This window comes from Scyliorhinus canicula, chromosome 20 (assembly GCF_902713615.1).
Source record: "Scyliorhinus canicula chromosome 20, sScyCan1.1, whole genome shotgun sequence".
Classification (NCBI taxonomy): domain Eukaryota; kingdom Metazoa; phylum Chordata; class Chondrichthyes; order Carcharhiniformes; family Scyliorhinidae; genus Scyliorhinus; species Scyliorhinus canicula.
In genome coordinates, this window is record NC_052165.1 from 7868481 (window position 1) to 7882120 (window position 13640).

General features: G+C 45.9%; 1 protein-coding gene across 5 annotated transcripts in view; it reads right to left on the reverse strand.

The window, feature by feature from the left end:
* The window catches only part of dock4 (dedicator of cytokinesis 4), a 440672-nt gene that overhangs the window by 124808 nt on the left and 302224 nt on the right, over positions 1 to 13640 (reverse strand). For 4 of the 5 annotated variants that reach the window (XM_038780167.1, XM_038780164.1, XM_038780166.1 and 1 more), the window contains exons 32-35: positions 8503 to 8588; positions 2820 to 2846; positions 2516 to 2611; positions 2041 to 2101 (exon numbers count right to left, since the gene is read on the reverse strand). In XM_038780167.1, coding sequence (XP_038636095.1) covers positions 2041 to 2101; positions 2516 to 2611; positions 2820 to 2846; positions 8503 to 8588 — 270 coding nt within the window. The remainder of the gene's footprint in view (positions 1 to 2040; positions 2102 to 2515; positions 2612 to 2819; positions 2847 to 8502; positions 8589 to 13640) is intronic. The other variant, XM_038780165.1, reaches the window with a different exon arrangement.

A 13640-nucleotide genomic window follows, 5' to 3' on the forward strand; every position in this document is an offset into this window, starting at 1 on the left:
CATTGTCGCTGGGTCAAACGTCTAGACCTCACTCCCTAACAGCACTACAGGTGTACCTACACCTTCTGAATTAGGGTTGCAGTGGTTGAAGAAGGCCACCTCCTTCTCAAGAGCAATTAGGAATGGACAATAAAAGTGCTGGCCTCGCCAGTGATGGCCACATTCCATGGAGGGGGGGAAAAAGTAAATTTCTCATATTGAGCCCCCTGTCTGATTGCCTAACAAGGCTTTCAAATCAGTGGCCAAACGTGGACATGTTTAGACTGTGGACAGTGCTGAGATTGAGAGATTCATTTCACAGGCTTATTACAGCCAAAGAGAATGTCAACTTTCACCCCATCAGTCTGGAGGATTCAACCCCAGATCCTTCAAATAAAAGCACTACGTTCTAATACACCAATGCACCAACACTATTTTGTCACCTCCATCTTTTTTGTTTCAGGGAGGATGTGGTCTGTTATGTAAACAACAGAGGTTTTAATACTCACCAAGTTCTCAGGGTATACTTTAAATAACATAGGAATAAGGCCACAAATCATGTTGCTGACAACATGAGGGTGAGGTTTGTATGGTGGACTGAAAATTCCAAAGTGGAACGTTAAAACCATGATACATCATCGACAAAAATGGCTTAGTACATTGAGAGAAATAAACAAGCCATATAAATGAATCATGTGACCATAGAGCAGCAAATGGACACCTTGTTTTGAAGCCTAACCAGTGCATCCACAGCTGATTGGTCGACACACAGGTTAGTTCTCAAAACAGAGGAGGTTCAAGGGAGGATGCAAATAGCTCAAGGATTGGCACAAACAAGGGAGAATATGTTGTTATCATCCTCAAGAGTGCCGACAAGCCTCTCAGCTGGATATTTTGTTCAAGTTTGCAGCTTGTGCACTGTGATGCCGAAATAAAATAAAATATTATGATAATACTCAAACGTCAGGTTTATCTTTCGTAATATTAACCTTACACTGCAAAAATTAAGAAAACTGTTTGAAGTTTAAAATATTTGAATATGCTGGGTTTAAAAAAAAATCATTTTCTAATTTTTATTATTTTTTAAAATAAATGTAGAGTGCCCAATTATTTTTTTTGTCAATTAAGGGGCAATTTTTAACGTGGCCAACCCATCCAACCTGCACATCTTTGGGTTGAGGGGGTGAAACCCACGCAGACACGGGGAGAATGTGCAAGCTCCACACGGACAGTAACCCGGGTTCGGGATCGAACCCGGGTCCTCGGCGCTGTAAGGCAGCAGTGCTAAACCACTGTGCCGCCCCTGAATATGCTGCTTTGTGCATGAAATTCCTTCCTCCTCCTTGTTTATGTAACATTCATTGCACAGTAAATGTATGCCGCCTCCGCACCTCGTTCTCTCAAGGAAAGAAATCAAGTATTCTTATTTACCTCTCCTATTCTGTGGCGCACCGTCCATTCTGGAGGTGGAACCCCCCCCAGTTTGGCTGAAAACCAACTTTAAATGCGGGCTTTTCAGTCAACAGTGCCGGCAATACTGTTTCCGTAGGTCAACATCTGACAGCAACATGCCGAGAAGTGCTACTACAGGATGAGTTTTGCCTTTTATTGCAGCAACAGCAGCAGCATCATAGCTGACAAGGTAACTCATCAGTGGCACTCAACAGTTAAGAAAAATGCTTCTTGCCATTCCTCTGATCTCCCCAGAATTCACAGAAGCTGCGGGGGGCAGTTTTCTCCCTGAACTAGCTGCGAATGAAGCACCCAGTTTCTTCCCGGTGGTCAACCACCAGACCTCAGTTTGGTATTTACCCATCGGTGATGTTGCGGAGGTCAGAAATTCAGCAGGACTAGCAGACGCAGCTTAAACCCATATTACATATCCCCATGCCAGCCCACGTTGATCCCCTAAAAGACTGCTCGACCACATTGAATTTAGAACTGGAAGTGGCACAAAAGTCTTTTTGTTTTTATAAAACACTCCAGGATTTTGAGAGACGGTTCGCACATTCGAGAACTGCCCCTTTTTGGATTGAACAGAGGAATTAAATAGGTACTGACCAACAGGCTAACTGTACAGCCGATCTTTTTGCCATCAACCTCTGCCACTTTCATGCAGTCTCTGCAAATGGAAATAAATTACAGTTTATTCACATTACCAATGTCCCCTGCAGATCTTAGCATATCAATAGGACGTTCGCACTCACAGGGGAAATTCTTTTATATGGTGGGAAAATATGCAACTGCAACACTCGCTCAAAAAGGAAAGAAAAAAGCATCAAACAGGTTTTGTTGACTATACAAGAAGTATTATTTTTTAAAACACAGCAAGAATGCAGAGCCGCACATCCGCTCCACAGTAGCCAGTAAAATGATAGTGTTAAAATGTACGAATTTTAGCTCCTGCATATTAATATAAATACACAAATTAAGACTGTAATTTTCTGTCCCAAGTTTTAAAAAACACAATTTGATTCTACCTTCCAATTTTTCAAACTGCAGAGAGAAAAAAAAAAACAGAGCTGTCAAGTCTCACCTGTAATCCAGCAACCTTTCCATTAGGCGAGTTACAGTGGCTACGAGAGAAATACCACTTTCTCGCCAGGTTTCTCTCTCGATTTTCTTCAGCAGACTGCAGATAGAAAGGAATTTGTCAGTGTTCTGACCTGGTTTATCTGAAACAAGTGCACTGCAACCACGAGCCCTGATTCACATTTTGTTATGTCTCACATTACACAGTAGTAATTATTTCAGTAATGGTTTACACTAGTCATTTGTATTTCACGAGTTAAAATGTATCACAGTAATCGCTGTAAAATATAATTTTAGCAAGATCTTACCTAGGGTAAGGCCCAAAAAGTGGAATTCTAGATCCAGGAAGCATTGGCAAAACAAATGAATTTTTACATTATCCATGAAAGAAGCAATAGCGACAGATTCTCCTCAGCAGCAGTCTGCGTCAAAAGTACGTTGTCATGGCTACAACCTTCTTTGCTTATTTTGTCATTATTACTGGCTCTTTTTTTTAAAAAGTAAAATTAGCATAATTGCAATGGGAAAAGTAAACATGGAATAGGAATATACCGCATTTATGTGGTTGACTTGAGAATTTACCTATATAATTCATTAATGTAATTCTATCAAATCACAACAGAGCAAAAAAGACTGCTAGTTGAAGAACTGATAAGATATTAATGTTAACCCTTCAAATTCACTTAACGAAAGGCAAATTTACTTTTGGAATGATTGTGATAGGAATTGCACGATGAGGGCATTGAAAATAAATCATGTTTAAATTTCAATCTAGGTTCAATTTTAATTTTCAAATACTCCACATATTTCTTCTAAAATGAGAAAAGCCCTTGGTATTGGGCATTACATAAGAGACTGTCCATATTCTTTCTCACTGTGAAGTCTGTGAAAATATCGTGAATGTCCGTAAAAGAAAATGTATTCCCCATTTACTGGTGCCTTCTCAAAGATTGCTCATGCCAAGTTAAGACTGTTTGGATAGTAATTAAAGCAGAGACAATGTCGAGATTATCCAAGGAATCTTTCAAATATTACGAGTTTTTCTTTTTACAAGAGTTTAAATAAAAATTGTATTCTCTTGCATTGGTTCTCTAAATGCCACAAACCAAACTTAGAAGACCCAATTTGCGGGGGGGGGGGGGGGGGGGGGGGGGGGGGGTTGTCGAAAAAGCTGTAAAGTAATTACTAATGCATCCCAACTACTGCCCATCGACATTTTAACCACGCAATTTTTTTTCCCCCGATGTGTTGCAACTAGGTTTTCACAGTAACTTCATTGCAATGTTAACGTAAGCCGACTTGTGACACAAATAAAGATAATTATTATTATGTATTTGGTTGAGAGGTCTATAGTGTGAAAACTGTACATGTTTCCCGCCATCAGGCCATCTTGCTTCCTTGTCACCCCTTCAGTAAATATTGGCCAGGGTGGCTGCAGTTCAAATGGACCACACTGTCCCACACAGCAACAATCGTCATGCCATAGCCTGCAGCCAGGCCTTACCGAGTCACTGAAGCACCAGGTACTCGCCTGCAGGTAACCGGATCAACATACGTGTGCCAACATGCTATTTGGATTGCCGAGGGAGTCTCCTGCATCCAGACCATTTCTGTTTCCACAATCTTTTTACTCTCTATCTGCTCGACGCAATTGTTTTCATTGCTCGCTTAATTCGGATGGAGGAACAGATAAAGCAGGAAGAACAGCAGCAGCCACAGAAACCAGCCCCGGCAGCCGTCAACTGGACCCATTGAACGCAGAGTTCTGTGGGCTGCTTGTAGGAGGCTATAGCCAGCAGTGTGCGTCAGGCCAAGAGCCATTTTTAAAAATCAATCCGAAGTACAGGAAGCCACACTTCCCAGGGAGACTGTTGCTGATCTCTACGACCCCCTGTGACAAGATCTGTTGCCTGCTGCGCCTGCACATCATGCTTTGCCAGTGGCTCTTAGTCATCAGTCCCCTACAGGGGACATCAGCTGCATATCCTCGTCTGCAGTACACAGCTGCAATAAGAAAATTCAACAGAGCTTGCCAGTACGTCCTCTCCATTGACCTTAACAGCCAACATGAGAATGATGAGGGGCTTGCAGCTTCGTTTCCTCTTTGTCGAGGGTGGCCCGGACCACATGGGTGTTACCATCAGGGCACCGGTGAATATGAAAATCGAATTCTCCATTTATGTTTTATCACTGGCACAGACCTGCGTAACAATTGAGCCTGGGTTGCTGCGATGATGCATTTATTCTGTGACAGAGTCCCATTAGGACCCTATCACTCCTGCATCATATTACAATATTAAAAGCCATGGAATTGTGATACAGAGCTGAGGTACAGGTGCCTTTGCAGTTCATGGGGCTCCCTAGAGTATGCCAGGTAAAGCGGCATGCATACACATCATAATGGCAGACTCCCCCCTGCACAACCTCCCCATGCAGAAGCCTGCATTTAAAGGAAACACAGGCAGCAGCAGCCCTCATCACACAAAGATAGCAAGGTGGAAGGCAAGGAACAGCAGGAGATCGAGCCCCAATCCTCCAAAACTTGCAACTAGAGGGGGGGGGGGGGGGGGGGGGGGGTTTAATTGCTCACACTGGCCTGTGGATTACACACAAAGATTCAGTGCATTGACAGTTCTGGCTGCAGCTTCCACTTCCTTTATTCATGGGTTAAAGAACATTCAGAACATTAAGTCAACTTTTACATTAATGACATATTGAGAAGATGCCATCAACCTACACTGCAGATCAGTGTCAAATGTGATAAAGGGGATAAATTTAATTGCAAACCTACTAAATGCCTTCTCTATATATTTTTAATCCAGAGGTCAATGTCAGGTGGTTTCTTTTACGAAGATGTCTTGAGCACGACAGCTCTGAAAAGATGCTTTCCCGAAGCCCTCAGCAAAGATGGCGCTCGTATTGGGAACCTTGACCCGCCCACTGACCTCCGGGTGATGGAGTTTGTAAGGGCGCGGCTGTGAACTGCCAGCATCTCAGCTGTTGCCATAACAATATAGCTCAGCTGATTCTCTGGTGCAGTAGTATGTCTTGGTTGATAGGTTGGCAAGGCAGCAGATATTCGGACTTTGTGAAGGAGGGTAACGTGTGTGGCTCTTATTATTATTAGCATTAGCGTCACAAGTAAGCTTACATTAACACTGCAATGAAGTTACTGTGAAAATCCCCCAGTCGCCACATTACAGCGCCTGTTCGGGTACACTGAGGGAGAATTATTGTCCCACGGCCAATTCTGTGGGGCTGGGATTCTACACAGTTGTAAACGGAATGAAAAAGCAAGTCTGAAAATGTTACAGCCATCACTAACTTCAAGGTCAATGGGTCACATCTTTATTGTTTATCAAAGGCAAATTTAAAACAGATATCAGTCAGTTTTTTCCACAAAGAATGACCAACACATGACATGGACTCCCAAACAGCGATGTAGATGAAAACCCTGCAACTATTTAAAAACGAATTGAATGTTGCAATGGGGAGCCTTGAATATTCTGTAAAAATGAGCGAAACCGGACCAAATGGCTTTCCTCGTCTATAATTATCTTGCAATCTTGTGAAGAAAGTATACTTATTGGAGCAAGCACACATTAATTACGGTTTCACACACTAGCAGTGTTTGGGGCTCTACGCGGCAGTGTAGGAAAAGCCGAGTAAACAGGCGTTGCATCTGCTGCAAGCTTAGGAGAAAAGTGCAAAGAGAACGGCAGCTGGAAGTGTGAATGGGAGAACGAAGGAATCATCCATCAGGACTGTGGTGAGAGGAGGGGAGACAGACACAGCGGTGCGATTGTGCTGCTGACGACTGGGAGGCAAGTATGGGGAAAAGAACGGCCCTGATGCGGTTGCGTAGGAAGGAGGAGAAGAGAGCCGAGACATGTGAAATAGTTCAAAGTTCATCGAGGATTGTATTATATACGGACAGTGAGGGGGACAAAAAGAGAGGGCACTGCAGACGTCCTGGCTTAGAAGCTGGAGTCATCAAGTTAGGTGTGGCTGCTATGTAAGAATTGGGTGGGAAGAGGCGGTGGGGACAAGAAACCTTATGAGAAGCATAGTCCGGCTAATTGTGGGAATCTGAGTTTGTAATGGGCGTCTGTGTGATGTTTGTTGCTATAGATGGAGGGGGAAGATTCCAGGAAGGCAAGGGAAAAGTCAGAGAGGGACCATGCAGATATGTGGGTTTGGCCAGAATTGGAAATATAGTTAATGAATTTTTAAAAAAAAACATTTTATTACGGTATTTGTAGTTTTCATAATAACGATAACAGCATGGTACATAAACATGGCACATAAAACATTTCCATCCCTATCACGTTCTTCGCACCCACAAGAATGAAACAATAGCCTAACCCCCACACCCCCCCTTCTAGATTTCTGCCTCTGCTGACATTTTAATTTTCTCCGAGAAAATCGACGAACGGCTGCCACCTCCGGACAAACCCTAACACATTGACCCTCTGAGGGCAAACTTTATTTTCTCGAGACTGAGAAACCCAGCCATGTCACTAACCCAGGTCTCTGATTTTGGGGGCTTTGAGTCCCTCCACATTAACAGAAGCCGTCTCCGGACTACCAGGGAGGCAAAGGCCCAAAACGTCCCCTCTCGCCCCCTGGACTCCCGGCTCTTCCGACGCACCAAATAACGCCACCTCTGGACTCGGCACCACCCGTGTTTTAAGTACCGTGGACATAGCCTGAGCAAAGCTCTGCCAGAACCCTCTCAGCTTCAGGCATTCCCAAAACATGTGGACATGATTTGCTGGACCTCCCCCGCACCTCGCACACCTGTCCTCTACACCAAAAAACGTGTTCATCCGGGTCACCGTCATGTGTGCCTAGTGGACTACCTTCAATTGTATCAGGCTGAGCATGATGAGGATGTGTTAACCCTGCGTAAGGCAACAGTTAATGAATTCAACAAGATCAGAACAGTATCAAGTGGCATCAACATCACTTTCAAATCAAAGGAAAAAAAATCAGGAGCTGACTTTGTCATCCTTTCCTATTGCACGGGAAAAATTGTAACAAGGAATATAATATTACAGGCAATATAGTGAATATATTTTTTTAAATACTCTTGCAAATAACACCATGGAACAGAAACTACATCCCATATATATGCCCTATTCACTCATCATTGTAAACCACCCTGAATGCAACTCCTGGCCCCTTCCTTCCGCAGGTAGTAATCCTGTGGGGAGAATCAGGTTTGAGATTTTCTCACGACTTGGGTTAATTCCCCGGCCACAGCGCTGTCGGTACACACTCATCTGTGAGCTGCTTTCTGCTGGAGGTCAACTCAGAGCTGCATTGACAGAGGCCTGCGAACAAGCTGTCCACTTTCAGCCATTGGAAGCATGATGAAAATAAAAATGCATATAACTAAGCATTTATATATATTATTACAACAAATGTAATTGGAATCTCCCAGTTTTTGTCATGATGATTACCGGTGTTAACAACTGATCATTTTGTAGTAATGGTTCTGCTGAACTTATGGACATCATTGTAATTTATGTGTCCCTCAGCTTTAAGAATTGGTGCCGTCAATACCGTCTGGAAGATACATGATTTTGAAGAGATTGGGCCAAAATTGGACTCCTATTACGAGAACAAAGCTTAATTTCTGGACATAGGTCCTGTGGCTATAAGATGCCTCAAATCTCCAGCCCACGATCAGACCTTTCTGGTTATTTCTTCCATTGTCGTCAACAGCCCCAGCTACTGATTGATAGAATTCCCTACTTGGGACAACAGCATTAAGCAAGGATCAAACGAGGGATATTTCTGGTCTCGACACCTCAAAGCCACACTGTCAAGTGCATTTCCCAACTCAGGAGCTTGGACCCCACTCAATTATATTTGAGGTATAAACAGTAAAATATGCAGTAAATAGACTCGAGTAAAGACCATCACACCATAGCATCTCAAAATATAAAGTAAAGCTGTAAAAAAATAAGGTTATGAATGACTCACATGCTGTTGAAAAGCTCGCGGTAAGTTTCATCACCTTTGCCTTCTGACATCAAGCTATCCAATTTGTCTATCAGCTTTGCCTCCACCTGAGAATGCACATGTTAAGAAAGCTGAGTGACTAATCAGTCTCTTGATAGATATGTATGTTTAGTCTGTATAGTTTGTATGTACCATGCTCCGAGCAGCATGTGAGAGAGAACTGGCGACAGGTACCCTCGAAATGTAACCACACCCGGATCACATGCTGGAGAATCCTTGCTTAATGGTGATGTGTGCAAGCTGCACACATTTGTTCGCTGTATAAATGGGACCACATGAAGGTAGTGTTTCCCACTCATTTTAATGATTCAAGGCTAGTAGCCAGCACTCCTCTTCTTGGTTATATGCTGATGGCAAGCACAAATACCTCCAAAAGTGAAATGAACTGTGACTGCAGACAGCAGGGAATACATATAAAGTTAGCAGTGACAGCCAGCAATGCTGATTGGGCCCCCAGGTTCGCTGATACTGCTCTGGAGATTTCGGTCCAGGCGGTGGGCAGGATGAGGGAGATCCTGTCCCCACTTTAGGACAGGCAACATTCCCCTCCAGGCAACATTTCCACGAATGCTGGCAAGAGGTCACAGAGGAGGTGAACGCCAGTTTAGCTTCCAGGTCACGGATGCAATGCTGGTCAATGTTCAATATCCTCACCAGGGTTGTAGAGGTAAGAAAACTATTTATTTTCTCTGTACTCATACCTACCCCTTCCTAGTCACAGTATTCCGCTCACCTCATGCCAGTTACTCTTCTATAATCACTACATCACACTTCCTTCTCATCTCCTTCTCACACCCTCTACTATCTCAATCCTCACAACCTTCTCTAAACAACAAGGTTCTCACTGGCACACACCAGTCTTTCCTGTCGGACAGTCTCTCAAAACCTGCATCAGGAGACTGCCACCAGAGGTGGGTGAGTCTTTCTGCACCTGTTCCCAATGTAAGAAAATGCGCGAGCCATCATGGGCAGGGGAAGAGTCGATAATGGGGTGAGTGGCAGTGCTTCCTTCTCACTGTACACACCCTTTAACCACCTGCAACTGATATCACTTATCCACTTGCCTCTCAGCTCTCCCTTCATCTCAAATGCTAACCAAAACAATAATTTAAACTTATATCGCACCTTCCACATGGCAAAATATCCCAAGACATTTCACAACAGCACTATAGAACAACAGATGAAACCAAGCTATATTTGGAGATTTAGCGACAGCAATGACTGCTCCGTCACAACTGCTGTTCACTGACCCTATCTCCGCCTTCAATACCATAATCCAAGCCAAGCTCATATCCAAACTCCAAAACCTAGGACTTGGCTCCTCCCTCTGCAAATGGATCCTCGACTTCCTGACCCACAGACCGCAATCAGCAAGGATAAATAACGGCATGTCCTCCACGATAGTCCTCAATACCGATCCCCGCAAAGCTGCATGCTTCGCCCCGTACTATACTCCCAAATAGACACATGGCTGGGCATGGCAAAATTCAACTCCATTTACAAGTTTGCTGATGACATGACTGCAGTGGGTCGGATCTCAAACAATGACGAGTCAAAATACAGGAGGGAGATGGAGAACTTAGTGGCATGGTGCAATAAGAACAATCTCTCCCTCAACGTCAGCAAAATCAAGGAGCAGGTCATTGACTTCAGGGCCTGGATTCTCCCCTACCCGGCGGGATGGAGTGGTGTGAACCACTCCGGCGTCGGGCCGCCCCAAATGTGCAGAATCCTCCGCACCTTTAGGGGCCAAGCCCTCACATTGAGGGGCTAGGCCGGCGGCGGAGTGGTTTGCGCCCCGCCGGCCGGCATGGAAGGCCTTTGGCGCCACGCCAGCCGGGCCCGAAGGGACTCCACCGGCCGGCGGAATTCCGCGCATGCGCGGGAGCGTCAGCGGCTGCTGACGTCAGCCCCGGCAGTGCGCAGGGGGGGTCACCTCCACGTTCGCCATCGCGGAGGCTGACACGGCCGATGCGGAGGGGAAGAGTGCCCCCGCGGCACAGACCTGCCCGCGGATCGGTGGGCCCCGATCACGGGCCAGGCCACCGTAGGGCCAGATCGCCCCCCCCCCCCCCCCCTCCTCCCCCAGGACCCCGGAGCCCGCCCGTGCCGCCTTGTCCCGCTGGTAAGGGAGGTGGTTTAATGCATGCCGGCGGGACCAGCATTACAGCAGTGGGACTTTGGCCCATCGCGGGCCGGAGAATTGCCAGGGGGGGCCCGCCGACCAACGCAATTCCAGCCCCCGCTGAATCTCCGGTGCCAGAGAATTTGGGAGACGGCGGGGACGGGATTCACACCGCCCCCCTGCGATTCTCCGACCCGGCGGATGTAGGAGAATCCCGCCCCAGGAGTCGGTGTCATCAACACCCCTGCCGGTATCAATGGTGTCGAGGTGGAGATGGTTGACAGCTTCAAATTTCTGGGTGTGCACGTCAACAATCTGCCTGGTACCCACATCGACAGTATGACCAAGAAACCACAACCTCGGGAAATTAAGGGAATTCAGCATGCCTACAACGACTCTTACCAATTTCTATAGATGTACAATAGAAAGCATCTGCCTGCGTCACAACCTGGTCTGGAAACTGCTCGTCCCAAGACTGTAAGAAACTACAGAGAGACGGGAACACAGGCCAGTCCGTCACGTGAACCCGCCTCCCATCTATTGACTCCATCTACACCTCCTGCAGCCTTTGGAATGCGGGCAACATAATTAAAGACTCCGCCCACCCGGGCTATTCTCTCTTCCGAACACTTCCAGCGGGCAGAAGATACAAAAGTTTGAGAACACGCGCCAACAGATTCAAAAACAGTTTCTTCCCCGCTGTTACCAGACTCCTGAGTTAGCCTCTTAGGGCCTGAGCTGATCTTATGGTCTGAATTAATCTTTCTACGCATCTTCTCTACAGTTGCACTATATACCCTACACTTCACCCGCTGTCTATGACTATGTATTTTCATTATGTTATCCTCTGTATTTATCATATGTTCTATGTTTTTTCATGTATGGAGCGATCTGCCTGGACTGTACACAGAACAATACTTTTCACTGTACTTCGATGCATGTGACAATAAATATAAATCTAAAGATGGGCTTTGAAGAGTGTGTAAAAGGAAAACACGGCAGATGTGCAAATTCCAGAACTTGGGGCCTAAGTAACGAAATGTAACCACTAACGATGGAGCAATTAAAATCAGTGATGCAGTTATCTTGGAAAGTTGTGGGGCTGGTGCATTTTACAAACATAACACCAAATCAGGGATCTGAAAACAAAGGTGAGAATTTTAAAATCAAGACATTGCTTGACTGGAGCCAATAGAGGATAGTGAGCAATGTTAGCACAGAGTTACTGCTCCCTCATGCTTACGGTGGAATTGGAGTTTTAATTGCTTAATAACACTAAGGGGGTCAGTTTAGTTCACTTGGTTGGTGAAACAAGCAACAGCAGCAGCAATTCCCGTACAAGCTGAGGTTATTAATGAAAAATATTTTTATTCAATTTCTCAAATTTTAACAATTAAACATACCACACACAACATTTACAATAACAACCAACAACCAATCCAAAATAAAACAACATCCAAGGCTACCCCCCCTCCCCATACACCCCCCCCCCCAGCAGTTGGCGGCAACCAGCTCCCCAAAATGCAAAAAAACAAACCCCTCACTCGCCCCCCTCAAAGCAAATTTCACATTGTCCAAATACAAGAATTGCATTAGATCCCCCAGCCACACAGAGGCACAGGGTTGAGAAGCCGACCTCCACCTCAACAGGAGCCGCCTGTGAGCAATCAACGAGGCGAAGGCTAAAACTCGCTCCCGTCTGCAACTCCACGGGACTGGGCTCGAAGTCCACATGTAGAATTGGCCAAGCCCAAAACTTCTCCAACTTCAGGCAGGACCAGAACAAGTGTACATTATTGGCTGGGCCCCTCCCACACGCTCACAAATATCTTCCATCCCTTCAAATAACTGCCCATTCCTCGACTTAGTTAGATGCGCTCTGTGCACTACTTTTAGCTGCATCAACCCCAGCCTCCCACACAACCTTGAGACATTCGCCCTCTGCAGCACCTCACACCACAGTCCCTCCCCCAGCTCCTCTTCCCACTTGGCCTTAACCCACTCCACAGTCGCCCTATCCTCCTCCTCCAAGATCTTCCCATAAATTGCTGAGATTTCCCCCCCCCCCCCCCGACCCCAGTGACAACACCCCCTCCAGCAACGAGGAGGACGGTGCCACCGGAAAGGTCGGACAGACCTTTACAAAATCCCGTACCTGCATGGACCTGAAACCCTCCCCTTGCGACACCCCAAACTTTGCCCCCAACCCCTTCAGACCCGCAAACCTTACTTTCAGGAACAGATCCTTCATTTCCACCACCCCTCGCTCCTCCCATCCCCAAAATCCTCCCAAAGCTCAAATCTATGGTTACCCGAATTGGCATCAACTTCGACCCCGCCCCCAACTTAAAGTGCTGCCGAAACTGCCTCCATATTTTCAGCGTGGTCACTACCACTGGCCCACGACTCCTTACAAAAACCTGCCTCCATCTTCACCCACAAAGCCTCCGTCTCCAACTCCATCCCCGCACCTTCTCAGCGTTCACTGCCCAGTAATAGTTTAACAGGTTCTGAAGGGCCAAGCCCCCTAACTGTCGCCCTCTCTGGACCACCATCCTTCTAATCCTTGCTACCTTACCTGCCATACAAACAATGAAATTAGCGCCTCCACCTCCATAAACAACATTTTTGGCAAGAATAAAAACCACGGCAAAATATTCATCTTAACCGCCGGCACCGGGCCTGCCAACGTTGGGGGAAGACTATCCCGCCTCAGTAAACCTGCCTTAACCCTGCCCACCAGACCTGTGAAATTCAACTCACAGATCAGTGACCAGTCCCGAGCCACCTGCACTCCTAGATATCTGAAATGGAGAGATCTACACTTCTCCCAGAAAGTTGGATTGGGGAGAGATTTCAAAACAAGGTTGAGAGTTTTAAAATGAAGATATTTTAAAGGAAAATAAGATGCTGCATAGGAGCATTCGACAAAAAATGACCAAAACTGTCACTGAGCACTGGAGAAAGAGAGTGG